The sequence below is a fragment of the Cydia fagiglandana genome, chromosome 2 (genome assembly GCF_963556715.1).
Source record: "Cydia fagiglandana chromosome 2, ilCydFagi1.1, whole genome shotgun sequence".
Classification (NCBI taxonomy): Eukaryota; Metazoa; Arthropoda; class Insecta; order Lepidoptera; family Tortricidae; genus Cydia; species Cydia fagiglandana.
Window position 1 is genome coordinate 1,460,280 of NC_085933.1, and position 22,724 is coordinate 1,483,003.

General features: G+C 37.1%; 1 protein-coding gene across 1 annotated transcript in view; it reads left to right on the top strand.

Annotated features, from left to right (window-relative positions):
• The first annotated feature begins 7,943 nt into the window (after nucleotides 1–7,943).
• The window catches only part of LOC134673393 (synaptic vesicle glycoprotein 2C-like), a 31,043-nt gene continuing 16,262 nt past the window's right edge, over nucleotides 7,944–22,724 (top strand). The window contains exons 1-2 of the mRNA XM_063531368.1: nucleotides 7,944–8,224; nucleotides 17,411–17,464. Of these exons, the coding sequence (XP_063387438.1) occupies nucleotides 8,209–8,224; nucleotides 17,411–17,464 (70 nt within the window). The 5' untranslated portion in view covers nucleotides 7,944–8,208. The remainder of the gene's footprint in view (nucleotides 8,225–17,410; nucleotides 17,465–22,724) is intronic.

Consider the following 22,724-nt stretch of genomic DNA (forward strand, 5'->3'; position numbering starts at 1 on the left):
AACAGTCGTGTAAACAAGAGCATTGGACTTTGGCTGGCGGTGGATCGCGGGAAAGAATGTTGTTTTGCTTTATTCGATTTGTCAACTTTCAAATGTCGCATTAATATATTAGATTTATCATATATTAATTAGCCTGCGCCGGCGCTTCATGCGCGTGGAAGTAAAAAACCCTATTTTTACCCTTTGATGACTTTCAAAGCATTATGTTATGATACAGCTGGGTTGCGAAATACATAGTGTATTAGTTTTTAAAATATATTGTATGTTAGTTATAATATGTATGTTAGTTTTAAGGTATTTATCTATGGGCCAATAGTTGCCTGAAAATAAAGATTTTCAGTCTTTGTGGAGCTAAGGAAATGTTTCAATTAAAACAAAAATGTAAAAACCTGCAGCTTTCGTTGCGGATTTCTTACATAATATAAACATAAATATCATTTATTATCAGACAACTAAGGCCCATAGACATAATACCTTATAATACCTGCGTGTTGGGCAAGGGCACCAAATTTTGATAGGTATTTTAATTTTTATTTTTAGTTATTTTAATTGTAGTTAGTTTTAGTCTTCAAATTCTTTACCTTAATAACTAACATTATATCCAATAATAAAAATCTTAAAATCTAAACATTATTTACGCGACACAGTTTATTCTTTGTTCTTTACTTGTATTTTTGTATTGTGTTGCGTCCTATGTCCCGGTGTAGGATTCAGCAGATTCCAGTAGAACCGCCGAAATACTACACCTTTCGACCAGAAGTCCGCGCTAGCGATGGTTTTTAGCAGCGGCCCATGGTATAATAACATACTCCGCCTGGTACTCTCTTCCCGTCTTTTCGTGGTCACGTGACTGACACAAGCCTACGGCATCGTGCGACAGCGCTATATGATATTATGCGATAGCGCTATATATAGCGGCCATGTTATTGTGACGTAGGCTTGTGTCACTCTGGGAAGAGAAGACCATGTTTTATTAGACTACCTATGGCAGTGGCCGAGGCACGCGCACCACGACCGAGCTCAAACTTAAAGTTACGAAGTGTCATCATAAAAGTCATATCATATGTTCACAGAAAATTTACATTATTGAAGACATTGCCACATAGAGTCGGGCCAAAAAAAGTCTGCAGCGGATTTGATAGCCCACGCAGTGCAAGTGTCATTTATACGTCATAATTTCATAGAAGTTTGACGTTTAAAATAACACTTTCACTGCGTGGACTATCAAATCCGCTGCATACTATTCTTGCTCTGACTCTATCATCGCGAATGCCATGCAGAATTAGTTTGGTCCGACTCTATAAGTGCATACCTATTAATCTATCATCGCGAATGCCATGCAGAATTAGTTTGGTCCGACTCTATAAGTGCATACCTATTAATCTATCATCGCGAATGCCATGCAGAATTAGTTTGGTCCGACTCTATAAGTGCATACCTATTAATTAAACATGAAATACTCCAGCATTCCTACTGGATTATTACTAAGTAGACCATATCACGTTGCATTAAAGTTCATAATGGGTCACTCATGTGAACCGTGGGTACAAATCTCAATAAAGCAAAGTCCACAGTGTGTTCATTGATATGAGTGAATGAAACCTTGGCCATTTTATGTGATTCTGCGTTGTCCATCTATCGAACATCTTAACCAACTTATTTGTGAAAGAAAACAAGTTAAAATAGACCTTAAGGCACGGTAGTAAGGAGTTGAATGGCTCACAAATAAGTTGGGGCATCTGGATGTGGACTTTGACCGTGATCAAAGTCCAGTCAGGGCTACCAAAAGCATTTATATTTAATTTATCCTAAAAAGAACCCTCTTTCTTACCTTCTTATAGGGGACCTTTCGGCAATAGGTACCTACATACATAATAAAATGAAATTTAATGAGTAAGCCGAGCGGATGTTGTCCCTATCCGCACTCACTAGGTAAAAACGATGGATGGATTATTGGGCTATTAAATTAAAAATCGAAAAAAAACTTTATTTTGACATTTAACGTTGATTAAATGAAATTAGTTGTCAGTAAATCAGATCTACCAACTGAAATAAAATATTAGCCAATCTTCTTTAAAACAAATTTAATGTTATCTTAAAATGCTGTTTATATAAAATTCACAAAAATGTTATTGTTGTGACCAGTCAACTGATGTTCCCACTGTGTTTTCGGCTTAAGTTAAATTTTATTTACTTAATTTATCAATTTTCTTGTAGCACTAACTATACCCTTTTTTTGTTACAGTTGGAGGTAATCCTTATTGGATACTGTCGGCCCGGTATCCGGCAGCATGCCTGACTAGGCTGTGCTGGAAATTTTTCTCTCACCCGCCTACGGGCTAAACCCCCGTAGTTGTGTGATCCGGGAAAGATTTGAGTGTAGAGTACATGATGAATTGTGAAGTGTTATGTGTGTGTTGAGTGTACCTATTATGTTTACAGTACATGAGTGCAAGAAGCGATCATGTGACCAGCTCTATGCCCCGTGAGGAAGAATTTAGATAAGCAGGGAAAAGGTAAGGTTGGTATATCAAGGGTTGCAGTATTGTCTATTTGGTGATTATGATTAGGTGCCGTTGAATTTTTTCAGATTTTGACTCAAGGAAATCGTGAAAGCTTTCTGTTGTTAACTCTTTACTGAGGATTTCTTGTATATTGCTGGGTCTGTGTAAGTTTTGACGTGTTATAACGTGATTAATTAGTGTAGCTGCAAACTCAGCGCTATCGATATACGAGTTGTTTCTGGGGGTGTAGTTGAACGCAGCTCTCGTAATTCCGTACTGGCATAATGCATGTAACAGTACAGTGACAACCCTAGGGCCATATTAGTGTTAATAAGAATCTGTACAAATGCTGATTGGTGTGAGCACGCGGTGACCGCGTGACGTAACTTACCAAGTGTTAGGTTGAAATGTACTTACTATCTTTATCTTTATATATTTTTGAAACAATGGTGTCCGAATATTTGATAAAGGTAAAGATAAAAGACATTTATTCGTGACAGTATTGCTCAAACATGATGTACGAACATAGTGAATAGATTCAGGCGTTACTTTGCAAAAATCGATATTATTTAAAACCAAAATATTACTTTAATACTAATTCGCGGATTAGCAAAGTAATATTTTGGTTTTAAGTATATGTACAGGCAACAATGACGTCAGTGCAAACCCGTTACCTACTTAGGTTGTAGAATAATCCTATTCTTAACCCTTTGTCTGCTAATGGACTCGAGGCGTCACGCTGGGCTGTATTTTCCATTACTCCGCTGTGAATGGTGTCGGTTACATGCGCTTGTATTTTTATTAAGTTCTAGGAGTTGATAGTCATTATTTATAAACGTCGATCAAATTCAAAATCATTGATAATCGCCGTTAATTTTATTTATTTAAAATATTTGATAAAATTTTGATTTGATCTGTATTTGATAAAAGCTCCGATCAACTTTTTTTGTATTAAACAAAGAAACAAAATAATATTTGCCAATATGTTTCCTAAAGAAACGGCATCACACATGAGACACTCCAGCACCAGCCTGTTTATTCATGGCTCCTCTACACGATGGCCCAGCGCCGGCCACTCCAAGGGACGCATTTATGCTTTAGAGGGAGCAAGTGATATTGCTATCTCATTCTACCGCATGGCTGCGTCCCTTGGAGTGGCCGGCGCTGGCCCATCGTGTAGAGGAGCCATCATAAGTCGAGTCCATTTCCTAGTAATTTTAGAATTCAAAATGAGTTACAAGTACCATCAAGCTTCTTGTCTTTGTGAAAAACCTGATTGCTGAGTAGTCCTGCATTTGCTCTCCGAAACCAATGTTAGGCGAAATGGAATTGCAATAAAGAAGATCAAATGATATCAATCAAAATAATTGATTTCGAACATACTTAAGTCCATAATGTGTCGGTTGTGATGTTACCTATTATTCCGTGAAGATGGTTCGTGATGCTAAAAAATCTTAGTATACAGTTCGTGATGCTAAAAAAATCTTAGTATACAGTTCGTGATGCAAAAAAATCTTAGTATACAGTTTTATTGACGAAAAATTGCGTTCCGATACGCAATTTAGAGGATACTAAAGACGGATTAGCCGGACAGTCAAGGCAAGGCCACGGGCGAAGGGCGTCGGCAAACACGCCGTATTTGCCATCCACCCCGTGACGCGAACCGTGACCCTGTTTGTCATCCACCCGCGATGGCGCCAATTATGAGACATTTGAGACGAAACAGGGGCTGAGTTTTAAATATTTTAGGTAAATATGCCCGTCTCGCTAACGGAAGCGGCTCCTAAAACTAGTGCGATAAGGACAGTGCGAGGCGAAAAATCTCGCGTAAAAATCTCTAAAATCGAGGTTTCGTACTCGACTGTTTCCTCCTCCAAAACTTAACCAATCCTAACCAAACTTGGAAATCTAAATGATTATGAAATGATCTGTGTCGGACCGTTTTGCTTTTTTGGCTAATTGATATCAGTTTTGAATGCCGCCTCTCATTGCGGCATAGTCAATTAGACCATTTTGGCCATTTTTGAAGGACTCTAGCGCCTTAAAAATCAAAAATATCAAAAAAAGCAAAACGGTCCGACACAGATATTGGCAATATTAAAAAAATCATTGCTCTAGCATACCCACTCACCCACGGAGGAAACAGTCGAGTACGTTTGTATTGAGAAATGACCACTCCTGTTGGCTCTTAAGAGTAATAATGAAGTACTTCTGAATCTTCTGATACTGATAGGTAAACCTTCCTGCCGACTGCTGGCCGAAGGGTGTCGTTTCAGAGGTTCCGGGGCAAACTGCCGAATCCGACACAAGAGCAGCCCATTCGACGAGCCACGCCGTTTTGTCGCATAAATATAGTGTTTATTTTTATAAGTTTATAAAATACATACATATGTAACGTACGTTAGTATAATAAACAAATAAAATTATAATTATGTTTTGTTTCTCAAGTCATGGACAGTATGGCGTCATTTTTAAGCAGACAGAAATTAATGAAACGTTAAACTTAAGTAGCCCTATGAGTCTTGTTAGTGGTAAAATGGTACCAGTGTTAAAAACCACAGGATTTGTGGTCTAAATCTCATCATTGATGCCAGCAACTCCAGTCTTCGACGTAGAACTTTCTTATTTAGTACGTTAGGTCTCGTGGAAAAGAATTAGCCAGTTGTAATTGGCCAATTGAATTTTATACTTCGATAGCTAATAAGCCAGGCGCCTGTTAGAAAGCCGTCACCGCAGCCTGTAGACGTCTGCAACGCTCAACCAGTGACATTCTATAATCCGTTAATTTAAACCGTATATAAAAAAACGTAAGGTTACATGATTAAGCCCGGTATTTGTTAAAAAATATATTTACTATAATCCCTCGAGCAAACCTCAATAGGGAGTTTATTTCACAACCACATCTAGTAACAGTTTTGCTGACTGTACCTATTATAGGCTGAATTCTCATTTATTTATTTTTCTTCTTAGGCTAGGTCATTTATAACATGAATATAAAAGTAAAATACAAAAACACATAAAAAACAACAATAAGTATAAACACATTATAAAAAAATAGGCTGAATTATTATTATATTACGGTATACTCACCTACAATAATAATCTTACACGACGATGCGCACAAAAATAGCAGACTCGACCTACATTACAAGACATTATAAGATATTATCGCCTGTGACTGTACTAGTTAAACATCACCAGTCCATCTAGCTACTCCATTAACTGCTTGCTATAAATAAAAAAGTGTGAAATTAAAAGTTATTATTAGGTGGTGACCTCATTTGCTACTGTCTTGTACAGCGTGTAGGGTCGTACGCTTACTTAAGACTTTCCATAGAGAAGGATCCTTATGTTTTATATGCATTGGACCTGTCCATGATAAAATGTGTAACGGGACCGATTTCTGATGGAAAGAACCATTCTCCGATGGAAAGCCACATTTAAGTAATCAGTAACAAGTAATTTTATTTATTGCAGAGTATAATTCTGATATTACCAGCAGGGGCTCTTATGAGCTGTAGACAATGTATACCTCTCCCATGGTCTCGCTATTCAAAATAAAATCTAAAACGAATTGATAAAAGGGTCAAAAACATTATTGTGTTACGTCTTTCCTGTAGACATACACAAGAGTTAAGGGCTATAAAGGTTAATTTTCTTATTTAACCCTTATCCACGTGAAAAGGTCTTCCTTTTATATAGAGAACTATGATAAAATCATTACTTACATGCCCACAAGCTGTTAACTATTGCCCACAGGAGAGAAAACTAGTGTGTTCGCGCGAACTGTACATTTTTCACCTTTATAGCCCTTAACTTTTGTGTATGTCTACAGGAAAGACGTAACACAATAATGTTTTTGACCCAAAATAACCTGTTATAATTAATGAAACTGTATACAAAATTTCATAAGAATTAATGGAAAAATTCGATCTATAGAGGAAATTAGCCGGACAGTTGGAGATTAGAAAGCATTTTGCTGAAGTTGAAACAGAAACGTATCGAGATTAAGAATGACTCACGTTAGACCGGGCCGTGTCCGGGCCGGAGTTTCCAGCGATTAATTTTCTATGACATGACAGGTGATCACGTGATGCTTTACATAGAAAACGATACGCCGAAAGCTTCGGCCCGGACACGGTCCGGTCTGACACGAGTCATCCTTTAATCATGAAAGTCAAATTTTGTAACCGCGTTCGAAGGAACTGAAATGTCTGCAGCTTACGGCACTACGTTCACAAAGCTCACTGTTACTTCAATATACAAACCTGGAGGCGTATTTTGATTGTAATAACGGGTTACGAATTTGATCTAGATGTTTTATGGAGATGATCTGCCAGTGTCAAAAGTGAAGTGTCTGGTTGAAAAAATGTGGCTTTTGAAACTGACGCATCGTATCTAACAAAAATCTAGACCAAATTCATAATTTATTTTTACAATTTGAATATGTCTCCAGTATATAATTATGTTTTAGCTTAGTCAAGTATGTTTAAAGGTTGAATAATTAAAAATATTCAAAATTACATAATAGGGACCTACTCTACTCGTATTACTCGAAATTCTACGTATTAAGAAAAAATAAATTTCCCTCTTTATGAATATTTTTGCATGCATCCGGATAGGTGGGCTAGTATAGCCACCAAGTGGATGCCGCAAAAGAAGCGTGGACGTGGCAGGCCCAGGCGGAGATGGCGGGACGACTTAGAGGCCTTCATCAGTGGCTGGCCGGAGAAGGCACTACAACGGGAGTTGTGGAAATCAAGGGGAGACAGCAGTGGGACACTACTACATTCTAATAAAAAAAATGAATATTTTTTGGGTTCATCTTCAAATTCTTTTTATTTTGTAAGTAAAGTATAGTAAAATATATTATTTCTGGGATGAGGTCAATCTTTAAGAGCCAACAGGAGTGGTCATTTCTCCATACAAACGTACTCGACTGTTTCCTCCGTGGGTTTTGATTTTGATGCTAAAGCAATGATTTTTTCAGCACAGATTAATATTATTAATATCTATGTCGGACCGTTTTGCTTTTTTTGATATTTTTGTTTTATAAGACGCTAGAGCCCTTCAAAGATGGCCAAAATGGCCTAATTGACTATGCCGCAATGAGAGGCGTAGTATTCAAAACTGATATAAATTAGCCAAAAAATCAAAACGTTCCGACATAGATAATTTTGTAATCATTTAGATTTCCAAGTTTGGTTAGGATTGATTAAGTTTTGGAGGAGGAAACAGTCGAGTACGAAACCTCGATTTTAAAATATTTAAAACTCAGCTCCTGTTTCGTCTTAAACCTGGTGCTGGCAGGACAGGTGGCTCAATGCCTTAACAAATAAGTCTGAATTATTTTTATTCTATTAGTCTATTCCTAATTCAAAATAAAAGTATGTGAGTAAAGGCATGTAGAAAAAGTCGTTCGGACAGATAGCAACGAATCGGCAGCGGTCAACTCAGTTGCCAATGATTCCTCGCACGCCTCACACGTCTGACCAATGCTGCCAAGGTTCAAGATACGACTCAAACACCACAGATAAATAGAAAAAAATAATTAAAAACAAATGGGATAAGCGAACTTTTGAAAGACGTTTTAAAATTGAAAAGACGTGAAGTGACTTTTGTTTTTTAATTTATTTTATTCAGGTGTGATATTAGCTTTTAAGTTTAGTTTTGTAGTGTTGTGATTTTTTGTGTTTAGTGAACAATGGAAGAGCAAGGAGGTATGTAACTATTTTATTTTAAGTTTTTTTAATCTTAATCAAAATAATTATTTTGGAACTGCTGTCGCATCGGGTCAAAAACGTCCGGGGAAAACCGACGTCGTTTTCTGTGGACATTTAATTACGAAAGTTAACGATTTGGATACATTTCTTCATTTTAAGATTTTTATCATACTTACAACTTTAATATATACATAATAGGTTAAATAATACCTATAATGATAAAGTAAGAAATTTGAGCGTTAAAGTCTGTCTGTTTCTGTCTGTTGTCTACGGGAAATATGCAATAGTACCTAACTCATAGGAAAAAACACTAAAAAAAGGTTTTCGTGCGCATCGCACTTTAAGTGTTTTTAATTTTATTATAATTTTTTTTAAATATCGTTTTATTATGTGAATTTCGGGGGTCGTAGATGCGCATGTGGTTTCAAAAGCTCCTTTTTTTGTGCGGAATAAATACGAAATCAAAACATGTCCCGAAATAAATGTGTCATTTTCCGTTGAGTTGTGAAAATACCATACGTTTTCTCTCAGAACTCAGAGCTCAGAACTCAGAACTCAGAGAAAGATTGTTCGCTTAGGCCCACTTGCACCATTCCACTAACCCCGGGTTAACAGGTTAAGCCTGAAGTTAGCTTGGTTACCAGTACAATTTGACACTGGGTTAACGGTTTAACCGCTTAACCCCGGGTTAGTGGGACGGTGCAAGTGGCCCTTATACGGTTAAATTGCGCTTATATTGTACAATGTACAGAATTTCCTTATTGTCTCTCTTAGGTAGAGACCAAACTTTATCGAAATCTGACGAAAAAAAGTCGACCAAATAAAAATTGGCTCGTTAAATAGGGTAATTCGCTAGTAACTGTTTTTGGTTTGGGGTGGCCAGTTACTAAAAGTGGCCAGTTAATAATGGCGAACTATAGAGTAGTAGGTACTCTATAATTATAATTATTTTAATTTGGTATCTAAAGAATTGGTTCGAAGCTCAAGAAACTTTTAACCGCAAAACTTTTGCTCTTAAAATAACCAACCGATAAAAAAGGAGGTTGAGAAGACTGCATTAATTAAAAGGAAAACAAAACAAAGCGAATTGATAAGATAAGTTGAAGGGTGTGGGTTCAAAGACGGAGTTTGTAAACTTTGAAATATAAAGTAAATTGTAATACAAAGTAATTTGATCAACTAAATTTTTTTTTTATATAATACAAAACGTTGTTTTATGGCCACCCCACACTAGCGTCTTTTGAGCGTCTGGGTCTATGAAAAATGACGCAGCTCCATCAATGTTGCGTCGAGCAGCAGACATAGAGTTAACTAGACGCCGACGTTCGGAGACGCTAGGGTGGGGATGTGGGGTGGCCGTTAATGTTGGCTGACTCTTAGGACTCATAATACGTAATGATAATTTCCATCAACTTCAATTTGGCTTCACGAATTCTTTTATATGTAAAAGTTATTAAAGTAATTCACAATGTAATAAATAGTTCAAGGGTTACAAATAAAAATATGTAACAGTCTATAGATAAGCGTTATTGAAGCGTTAATAGATTTTATTGAGAGCCTACACTCAATTGGCTGTGCAGCCTATTCAGGTTGTGTAAAACAATTTGTTTTAAGTACGAAAAATTCACCTACTGTTTTATATTCTATCTAACTTTTTTCAATAATGTGCTTTTATTTTATTTTATGTTAAAATAAAATTATTAAAATGTCAATTACTTGCATGTCGTGTCTTCGACTGAATACTGATACTTACATGTAAAACCTTTTCTGTTGTCATCTTGTACCATACGTATTCTGGCAAATAAAGAAATTCTAATTCTAATTCTAATCATAGCATAAATGGGATATTGTTTATTTCACAAGTCTCTTTCATACGTTCACAGCTGACGCCAACACATTTACAAGGAACTTTAAAATATCAAATTATAACGAATACCTATCAATGTATAAATAATATGTCTTGGCTAGATCTTAGAAGTGATCATTTCATGATGTGGCAAATACTTAGTTCATTAAATACCTAGTCAAATCTAGGAAGAGTTAACCATATTCAGATCAATCTAAAATGACATTTCATGAAATTACCACATTCCAGGATCCGAAAAAACATGACAATACATACTCGTATAAAGCCGACAAGTTGTTTCATAATAAGTTTCATAAGGCAAGGACGGTAAATTAAAAAAAAAGACGTACCAGGAAATCAAAGCAGTAGAAAATTAAATTGATAGCTTGAAATAAATCTATAGGCCAAATTCTTGCCGTATAAAATATAAACATTAGTTTGTGACACGATTTGCTGGGCAGACTCTAGAAAACAGCATATTTTACATAATGATCAACTAGCATATTCACTGCCCGCTCCGTTCGTAGGCGCTTTTCGCTACAAACAGAAAAACCATGTTATCAGCTACGCTCGTAGAGCGTAGCTCGCGCTGGCAGAGAATGCGCTATGCGCGCACAAACTCAAATTACTTTTTTAAATATTAAACTTACAAACTGGCGCCTGGTACTTACACCTATGATGACGAAATAAAATGATTCCTTAGCCCCCTGCCTTTGGTTCCTTTGCCTCCTATATCATGAAACTAAACCTTAGTCCAAGCAGTTAGTTTATTATTATTTTCTGAATCATAATAGCTAGCTTTCAATATATGTTTAAAAGCTCAAAAATGCGAGCAAATTATCAGTATTCATAGTAAACAAGTAATGTTATTGTTGACATAACACCCGTCACAATACGGGTTGATTCACCGCGCTATCGCCAGTGCACAATTCGGGGTGAGGCGATATCAAGCAGACATTTAGAGACAAACTACGAAGTAAACGACTATGGGCCCGATTCGGATTTTAAATAGACATCTATTAGATATCTTTTAGACATCACCAAGATACGATAACGATATGTTTAAGATCTAACCTGTCAAATTTGACATTTGCGCGATTCTGGAGATACTCTTGAACGATTTCCTCAGGATATGACTTAGAGATCCATTCACATTTAATACTCGTAGATGTCTTACTCTATCTAACGTAAAAAGTGACATTGGTTGCCCGAATTGCGCTGCAAAAGAGAACTAGTTGATATCTAAACTATGACGTATCTAGAATGGATCTAGTACTTGTCGTCTCTGGTGAATATCTTGAAGTTCGAATACGGCAGTATAGATAGACCCTACACGGTCAATCAAGATTCCAAGGGTCACCCTAACCTTGACTAGGTAGGTACAATGCAATTTGGCTTAGAGCATTTAGTAATTGCAGACGTCATGGCTGTCATTTTCTGTACGAAACAGTCTACCGATAATTGCGGGGGAGGGGACGTCAAATGTTTTGCTATTTCTACATGATTTGTACGTAACGTACAAATAGCCATGTCAGTAAACACAAAAGTTTGCACAATTGTGCAAGTTTTTCGGCAGAGCGGTAAGCTCTTAAAGGCGACTCCAGTTATTAAATGCTCTAAGCGATTTGGTGATAAAAACCTTCTACCGTAACATGGTGTAGGATTGGTTTTTACATTTTATTACTATAGTTAACTCGTTCGTGTCGTTCCTGTTAGATATTACAAAGTTAAGAAACACAAAAGCTATTTTTGCACGTATTTAAAGGCGAGATACATATTTTCAGCACCCACTCATGACTCAAATAAGAAACTCGTGATATAAATGTACCCGGGTCGTTAACTTTCATTGGATTGTCCACAGAAGTGACCTTTTCCTGAAATGTGTTTGACACTTCAAGAAAGCGATGTCAGCGGTATTATAACATATTATAACCGATACCTACTTATATGTATACATTAACCGATGTGACGGTAACTACGGTTTCAATATTATAACAATACCGAAATATAGAGTACTTACACCATACATCAGTAACAGTTTTGGTACCAAAAAGACTATTATTTTTGTAGTCGACATCTAGCATCGAGTAGCGGAATTATCAGTACCGCTACTTGATACTAGATGTCTTCGTAAGTCGCAACTAACGAAAATTGTATTGAACTACAATTTACAACTGATTTTAAAGCAGAAAGAGTTGAAAATAGAGTTCCGGTTAATCCGATTATAATATTAGCTGAAAATTGTTGAGCATTAGACTTTTCGGTCGGTGCAACATCTATTGTCAAGTAGCAGTGCTGATAATTCCGCTACTCGATGCTAGATGTCGATTGTCGTCTAATAGTCTTGGAGTGGAGTGAGCACTCTATGTATTTTTTCTCTATGCCGAAATATAAAAAATATTTTAAGTAGGTATAAGTAACACCTCGATACCCATATATTCTATGCCTTTGCCCAGCAGTAGGACACAAACTAGACTATGAAAAAACTATTATTTCGATATTTCATACCGTTTAGATCGTATAAACATAAGATCAAAACCGTAACAAATTATTGAATCTGAATTGGTCTCTTGTTCTTAGTAACGCTAATAAAAACATCTGTGTATCAGGTAAACTCACACACGGGCAAAGTCCCGACACAGTCTAGTTCTATTCTTGCGTAACATACCGACGCCAATGCCAAGGCGATGCATACATGGGAATGATCAGATGGCACTGCCAGTTCTGCGAATCGTGCGAACACTCATGTTTGCTTTAGAATGCGCGCTTATTGTGAGACTTGCATGAGTTTCGCTAATCAGGCGCGCAATGTGATGAAAACATGAAGTCGCATCGTATTCACTAGATGGGCACCTTTTGACACGCCATTATTTTTGTATCCATCGCTGTTACAGCGAGTCTTGTTAGGGATTCGATAATGGGCAGGAAAAACATTGCCGCAAATAAGGTTTGCTTCGACTTGTATGAACTGGAAATGGATGGTTTTAGGAATTAGCTGCTTTTATATATTTATTTGGCCTTATTGTTAACACAGTTGTGATGGAATTTTTCAAAGCGACTCGGATGTTGATTTAAATATTATGAAGGCAGGGAAATCTAATTTGTAATTGCCATGCTTGTGATTAAATTAAAGTTTATACTTCTGTTTCATGTTGCACACGTTTTACACGGTTTAATGAAATTACTTAGATAAAAATAAAAAGGTCACATTTAAATTTGAGTTTAATTTAAACTCAAATGTAAATTTAAAAATTTAGATTATTGAATTTAAATATATATAAATTTAAATACTTATTTAATTATGCTATCGGGAAAATCGATTTTAAATGAAAACACGTTTTCGCCAATTAAAACTGGGTTTCCGTAGGTATCGCTTCCGTGAAAACGCGTTTCACTAGTTTTTCCGTAAGGCCTTGGTGAAAACTAATTTAGACTAATTGTTAAAAAAAAACAGTGACTAAAAACAAGTTTTTAAGGTGACATAGGTAGGTATATACAAGGAAAGTTTTTCTTTTTATTGCCTCGATTCGCATAAAAAATACTACAAAAAGTTACATCAGCGGTAAAAAGTGTTCTGTACAAATGAATAGACAGATAAGCATGAAAGTTGCATCGATGATATATTAAACTAAACTAAAAATCCTTTGTTCTTAATCCTAGTACTCGTTGACACATGATATTACATCGACGGCGTATGTTATTAAATAGATAAAGCCTGTCGGGCCACTGCCCGAGCACCGTGACGTCGATAGGCTCATCGCTACCACGTTATCACGTGATAAGCGATAGCTATTGGAAGGAGACGAATTTCAGGGACATATTAACACATGCAGTGCCGAAAACCCGACTACCGGGTATTTTATGATTTCGTTCCCAGACCAGACGACCCGATAGTCGGGATCGTGGTACTAATGTTTTATATGAGGAAATTGTTATGGTCTGGCGTGGACATCTTATTTGGCTGGGTGGCAATTCTTCAACTCACAGTCTCAGTGACCCAAAAAGGATCTTGGCCTCCGACACAAGAGAGCGCCACTCTGCCATTCAGCGCCAGTTGGGTATTACGAGGGCGGACAGGTCTTTTAGGGCTTCGTTCAGCGGTATCTGGGATGCCCAGAAGGACGTTTTCCACCCAGATGCCCCATATACGCTCTTCTTACAGAACGATCCTCTCCCATCCTCTCCATGCAGGTAACCTAACCAGCGGAGTCGCATCTTTGAACCAATAATTCTACTTAATTTCAGCCAATCCAATTCATATCAACAGTGAACGTTGCAGGCAATCAAAACAAATCCAGTCATAATTGGGGTAGAACATGCTAGGTTAGGTTCAGTTTGGTTAGGTCTAGTATTTTATGAAGGCTAAGTCACTGCATGATATACCCACTGAATTGGTCAAATGAATGAAATGAAATAGCTGTCAAAGAAATTCGGTTTCTAAAAAACTAAATGGTTTTATTTTTCCAAACCGGAGATCAAGGCCTCTGCCATCCTTAGATCTTTGCCGTGACCGTGACTGTGTGTTGTTTCATAAAATACAATAAATTAATGAGTTATTTTCGGCGGTGACATTTAGCTGCCAGAATGTGTGCGAACAATTAGCTCTTAGCAATTGTAGCTAATCCAGCACAATTAATAATTGTATCGTTGATAATCGCTCCCATTGAGATTACAGTGAGTGTTAGTTTTAACCGCCACAATCGGCCTGTTGACAATGATGTTACTAGTTAATGGAGTGCAAACACAAAATCACGGATAATACACAGAATCATTGCTTTGAATAATTTTACGGTTTAGAGTTTTGGACTCACTTGTTTTTGTCGCGCGAGTGACTAAAAACAAGTGAGTCTAAACCGTAAAATTATTCAATGTTAGTATCATGTCTCACAACAGTTTAATAAAAGAAGTATTCATCATCATAATAGCCTAGATGACAAGGGTGTTTCAACAAATGCCAACTGATAAATAACAGCGTATCGGGATGACGGATGCGAACCAAAAGGCACTTGATTATTTGCATACATTGTTTTGATAATTGTTTTCTATAAACGACTGTTACTTAGCAAAGCAGATTTTAAGAACGATCTATCGGGTACTGCCTGCATCCGATGGTTTCCTGTCTTGAACAGATCAAAACGAAATGATTGATACCTCAGTCATCTTAATCAACTCAGTAGTTACGACGCTAAGTAACATATGTAGGTAGTAAGGACACAAAGTATATAAACATGCATGGTGCACACTCCTGCGCCTTAGTTCCCAAAGTTAGTTCTATCAATAAAATTACAGTTTATGACCCAAAAGACTTTAAAACTCTTGTCTTTTTTCAGCATGTAATCATCTTCTAACATAGTAGCATAATTTGCGAAGCCACATAACATTCTCTGCAATGTCGTCTAAAGTAGATGTTTAAGCAAAATAACAGCCAATTAAAAAACTAAATTGTTCTTTACATAAAATACAACTTTGTAGATTGAAAAGTAGGTAGGTAATTAACAAAACGATCGCTTGATGAAACAAGATTGTTGGTTGCATATCTAATCTGCTGCAAATCTTGTAGTCTTTCATTATTGTCTAGACTTTAGTAACGGTTATTTGGTTACTTTGTCGTACATTCGTACGTTGTTATAGATAATGTTATATGAAGTAACCCATCCTCATTTCTCATGAGATGACATAGCCGACATAATATAAAACCTTATAAGTAGTGGTTGTAAAAAACTAGGTAATTAATAAATCAATCACTTTCATCCTAACTTCAAAGACATTGTTGGCTTGTTGTAAGGGTACAAGTATTTTTGTCTGAATTTTCCCGATATGTAGATATGACTGGTAAGAATAAAAATACAGTCAACGAAGTGAATTATATTTCAATCACAAACTCTGTTTAGATCTTTTGAAGAAGGAATAGTACATGAATGTTTTCATAACATTAACAGTGCCAATTGTTGTGTCTGTCTTTTCTGCTAAGAGGTTTTTAATGGAGAGAGCGATTTTAGGTCATATCATACCTACAGTTTTGCTAAACTTAGTTTGTAAGAGAAATAATTAAAAAATATATTATTAGGACATTTTTTTTTTACGCAAATTGACTAAGCCCCACGGTAAGCTCAAGAAGGCTTGTGTTGTGGTGTGTGTTGTGTTGTATAATTACAACGTTAAATAGCCATTCGAAGTTATTAATATTACGGCAAACGAGTCACGGTTTTGTGTATATCAAACTTCTAATTGCGCTAATGTCTCTGCTCTAATTAATTTCTAGCAACGTTTACTAGTTCCAGACATGGAAATACAGAAAATGTAGTACATATATAATTGTTTTCCATCGTATTTTTTCGGAAACGTTCATAATTGTCATGCTAGTTCAGTCAATGTCAGTACTTTTTGTATCGAGACTGGCTGGAATAGCAAGACACGTTCGTAAGTTTTCATGAAAATACGATGGAAAATAATTAAAAGCGTCACGTGATCGCCTGTCATATCAAAGAAAAGTAAGCTCCGGAAGCTCCGGCCCGGATACTGCCCGGTCTATCGTGAGTCGTCCTTAACTTCGATAATACGGCAGCTAGGTTCGTGTACCTCTAAGTTTGAACGCCGCCCCAGCAGTTTATACAGTTACAGTGTGTTACAATAGCAACGCTCTTGAAGCGGTAATCGTCGCTCGCCGCAGTGTGCGCAGATCGCGGTGCTATTTCCACTCGCACGCATCGCGGCCAAGTGCACGGCTTTTCACTTTTATCTAGCGTCATAATCAAGAAGACTCCTACCCCCTCATTCATAAACGTTTACTAAAGTTAACAAGCTGATAAAAATCGTTTGTCTCTTTCCATCATACCATAGAAAATGTAGTAGGTACTTATATGACTTCTATTTCAATTTATTATTTATTTATAATATAAGAGTGTGACTAAGTACTAACAAATCAAAATATTGAATGAAAATAATTAGACTTGTTCCTCAGTTATTTATGAAATTTATTATCTACTAATATTATACTCTGTATCTTTAAGTAGGTACTTAAATAGAAGTAAATAAATAATTTGTACATTTTGTGGTAGTTATAACATTTATTGATTAACCAACCAAATACAAAAACCACCACAAATACAAAACTGTCACTGACTGACCTGACTTTAACCTACATTATTTGATCATGTCACTTTGATCACTCGCTTAAGAAGCCATTTGAGGGTATATTTTGTTTACTCTTTTTTAAATACCTAAAGATACAGACTATAGTAACTCGCCGCCAGTAAAGATCCCCGTCGTCCCGTGCGTTAGGGCATGTTTTACACGTCCAGTTGGCACATTGCTGATCTAAATCCGTCTGTTGGCAGAGAGCAAGGAGCGCGTGCGCCGGGCGCCCTTCGAGACCGCGCTGCACCATGCCGGTAAGTACACTAACACTTGCACCATTCACCACATTCACTAACCCGGGGTTAACAGGTTAAACTGGGAGTGACCATGGTTACCAGTACAATTTGACACTGGGTTAATGGTTTAACCGCTTAACCTCGGGTTAGTGAGATGGATCAAGTGGCGCTTAATCATTTCTTATAAACCTAATATAGGTCTGGCCGGTCGAAGTATTTAGCAGATGGCGCCAGCATAGCTTGCCCTGTCAATAGACTAGATATGTGTAAAATTTTTGTTTTTTTAACCTTTTAGACGCCAATGAACGATATATCCGCACCGTAGGTCCAACGCCAAAGAACGATTAATCCGTCACAGACAACTGAGCAACATAGACCTACGTGCATATGCATAAAGTTCAATTTCTGTTTTGACACTTCGGTGACGTGGCGTCCGAGTGACAGCTTTTGTGTTTGACACGGCGTCGAAAAGGTTGATGGAATGCTAGCCTAGATGCTAGCTTTTTAAGCCAAATCTCATAGTGAAAGGGGCAAGCTATGGTGGCGCCATCTATGCAAACCTTTGACAGCTGCCAACCCTATTGCCTTACAATGTCAGGTCTATTATATATGGTTTACTTACTATGATTTACTTTAGATGCAATACAATTATCAGTTACTAGCGATATACATATTATGTGAAACAGGAACTTTATATTTCGTTAAAGGTATATATAAAACATATATGGTCGTGGACAGGTTTGTTCAATGACCATCACTGACTTTAAAGGGTCGGTACTAAAAAGGGCGAGCTCTGGTAACTGCTCTGGTGGTTCGGTCAAGGTAGACATACACTACCAATCTAATAAAGTAACGGAATGTTGCCATGCGGAAACTGACGTCTTAGGTCATCTAGGCCACATAATGTACAATTTATTTAGTTTTCTAAATATATCAACCTAACGTCAATGTGGCTAATTCCGTCATAGGGGCTAATCCATCCAAGAGCGTATATTTCTTTGATTTTCAATCGTAGGAAAAAACCATTTGCTTTTGATTGCTGAAACTAAAAGGAATCCCTGCTTTGCCGACGAAATTATCAATGTTGTTCGAGAAAAATGCTACTGGACGGAATAGTCCCTATGACCACATTGATCTTACACAGTTTTGTTACTTAGATATTGATTAGCAATGCAATGCACAACCAAACGGTGACAACCAGCTGCAATCAGCGTCGACACGGGAGATTTCACTGTTAATTTTCTTTATAAACTAAATCAGAATCGGCCGCCAGGGCACAAGACAACATGCCAATCTTAACGCTCCGTAGCGAAAGAAATGCGCCTCTGTCGCACTAGTATCGAAGAGTGATACAGATATACGGCGCGATACGGGAAATGAATTAGAGATTACTAGATACGATATATTAAAGATATGTGACGTCCCACGGGTAAAGGTACCTTATGGCGGTTGGTGCTTACGCTATTATTAACGCCGCTCCAATATTATTGCGGCGCTATGCGATGTAAGCGCCAGCCGTATATCGTATCTAGTTAATCTCTAATTCATTTCCCGAATCGAGCCGATAGTATGACTACGGAGCGTTAACGATTGGCATGTTGTCTACAAGCCCTGGTCCGCAGCTGCACCCTGCAGCGATCATGGCCGCTTGAAAATACCCCGTGGCCGTCACACCCTCACTCCGTCCACGACCAACACTCCGTGGCCCCGACCGCGCCCTGGCCGTGGCCGCTAATAGCCGGCCCACGACAATTAGCTGTCGTTATCTTCCTTAATAAACTTTAGTGATTGCCGGTTACAACTAAATGGTGCCATTCGGGTATTAATGTACTGCGCAAAAAGTTTTTGCTTGAGGATTTTTTTTTAATTCTTTCCTGCGGACATCATAAAATAGGTAAATTGAGTTTTTTAAGTACGTTCTAGTTTTCTTGCTAAACTTTTAAAGTATAGACATGGTAAAACGCTTCCTACTTACATTAAATAGTACATTTCGATGCTAGTGCGGAAGGTATGTCATTACTTCACGAGTACCGAGATATCTTGCCACGAGCCGCAGGCGAGTGGCAAGACTCGGGACGAGTGAAGAATGACATTTCCGCACGTGTATCGAACGACGTTTTTTAATACAGTTGCGAAAAAATAAGAAAAACATTGTTAATCGTACACTAAACAAAAGTGGTAACAGTGACAGCTCGGTTAGACGTCGTCTTTAAGTATATTATATCTATGGGCGTTTGGCAGCTATTCCGTTCCATTCAGTCAACTTATTAAGAACGGAATTTTCAATATTGAATATTAAAAAACAAACGTGTTATAATGATGAAGAGGTAAGTAATTAAATATGAAATAATATGTAATATTTTTCGTATTCTTACATTAACGGTAGGTTTTTATGCTGATTACGACGTTTAAAGGAAACTAATATTAACACTCATCAATAAGTAGTCGTGAATTGGAACAAGTATAAATTTAAAAAAATTGGAAAAGTAAAAAGCACTAGTTCGAGATAACCAACTTTCCGCACGCTAAACAGCTACGTAAAGTAGCACTTTTTGAGCAACTGTATTAAAAAATATATTAAGAGCTCCATGATGAAAGCCTTAGCGAATCGATAACTTTTATATTGTACTTACTTTTATAATTATCTCATGAATCTACCAACCAACTTTGTATGGATGACAGATATTATTCCTTTATAAAACAAAAAGCAACTTGATCGTTTCTAGATAAACATAATATTGCAGGCGTTTCGTATCTCTTCATAATTCTTAACCATACTATAACCAATATATCCACATACCTGATTTCTCAACGAGAAAATTTACTCCGCGCACAAAATGGACGGTTTGCCTGTAAGTCTATAACCTCGATGGCCCTTGGCTCTGACCTTTAGAGCTCCGTAACTTTGCAAACAAGGTAACGAGCGGTCACAACTGTTATCAACACACATGTAGATACATACGTTACGTCGTGGACGAAAAGTCATATAGTAAACGTATTAGATAGTATCTAGTTGAGTGTACGTTGTGCTATTTAGTACCGTTGTGGAATGTGGGGAAAAATATAAAATAACAGTACAAGTAATGTCGTTAAGTGTAGCTGCTTTGTAATCTGGTGTAAGTATTAGCTAATCGTACAGTCCCAGGCAATAGTAGGTATGTTACCCTTCGAAGGCCTCAAAATACATATTTGACTATTACTCAGTGCTTTCAACGTATATGTGAGATCAAAATTTTGAAATGTTTTGAAATATCTACTCATAAGTACGTGCTTTTAAGGCACTGGGAAATAGATAGTTGACCTCAGATGTGCGTTTGGAGCATCCAGAAAAGTGCGGAACCTGGCGAATATCCATGAAAAGGCATGAGAGGCAGTGAATGCATTAAGAAATGCAACTACGCTGCACCGTTACTACACAATGTTCGGTTATAACACAATACTACAAGATCAAAGAAGAAACAGACAGTTGAATGGTATCCTTCTTTTGTTTACTAGCAGTAATTGCTTTCGACGAAACTTTGGTTTAGTCTACGTTATATTTCACTTCGTACATTTTCACTTTCAAACGTGGCAGTCAGCGTCGTTGCTCAGACAAAAATAGCATCGTAAGGAAAAAAGACGGAAAATTCAAGCAGAAACTCAAGAGTATTTTTACGAACGCTATCACTTTGGAGTTTTTTTTTTCAAACACTGGTACGGACTCTATTAAGTTTTTTGTTTAATTCCTATTTGTACTATCATCATAATCACCATGTCAGCCAAAAGACGGTTCGTTTTGTAACGATAGAAATTCAATCCAAATCACTTAATTTTCCAGCACACCTTTATTTCCGCACGCTCAATCGAGTTGCTACCCGGATTGATGTGTTCCATTTTTCTGAGAATGACTTCAATAAAATCACTTTGTTTGTATTATGTTATATGTAATTCCTTGAAATAATAATAGTATTAAGTCCTAGGTTAAATATTTGCTACACTATCGCATTGGGCAACTGTCATGATAGCTGTACTGTTATTATAAATAAATAAAAAAAATAAAAAAAAATAATGATTAATTTGCATTTATTACTTTTGTGTATGACTAACTAAAGCGCTGTAAAATTTAGTTAGTCTCTTTCTTACAAACACCAACGTCAAAATGACATCACACCATCGTCACAAATAAATAGGCAAAACCGGTTTAAAGATGACTCACATTAGACCAGGCCGTGGCCGGGCCGGAGCTTCCGGGGCTTACTTTTCTATGACATGAGTGACATGACAAGTGATCACGTGATGCTTTCCATAGATAACGATGCGCCGGAAGCTCCGGCCCGAACACTGCCCGGTCTAATTACGTGAGTACCTAATCCTTTATACCGTTACATTTCAAAGACGTTTAAGTATGCCATTCATAGTTAGGGATATAATACAATTTTAAAAAGATTATATCGGCGCAAGTATAAAGCTGTACATAATAGCTCTTAATTGCTAAATTATTGACGTACCATCAATAATATTGACATGTGAAACCCGATCCGGGTGATTAGGATGTATCCGCGTGACGTCGCGCCAGGACACTCCCTTCGTTAGCTAAAAGCAGTCGCCCACGCAAAAACAATCGTGACTAAGTACAGTACGTATTATGGTCAATAATATGTACACAGATTATATAGACATAATCAGCGACAAATAATATATATATTATATATGTATATGTAGAAGAAGCTCACTTTCACTTCATGACGGGTCACTCATGGATTTCAAATACCTCACGAGCGACGCTGTCTACTACATATGGAATGCTAAATTTAAGTTATGATATGCATGTTAATATTTAAAAACACAGTGTATTATAATGCCATACGATAAGTAAATAATAACTTCATCGACGACTGTAGCGTTCAAATTAAATGGTCATCCGTTTATTTACTTGTTTAATACGCCATTATTTCCTATTAAACATGATTTAAGTTCTTTGTACCGTATTCGTCTTATAGATTTCAACATGCTATTAAACTAATCAGTAATCACGCACTGAAGCCTGGCAGCGCGGCGCCAGAGGGGATTCCCCGGCAATTATGAAAACCCCCGCGATAAATACATACAAATACAGGCGTGCAGAACAAGGGTTGAGGCAGAGACCAGTGAGTAATGAAGACCGGTAGGGCAGGTTGACAATAAGCAACGAAATGGATCAACGTTAAACATGGCGGTAGCAGCTGTCAACACATAGAGAACTATCAAAGTTTACATACAGGCAAATTTACGAACGACGACGTTAGAGTTAGACCAACAC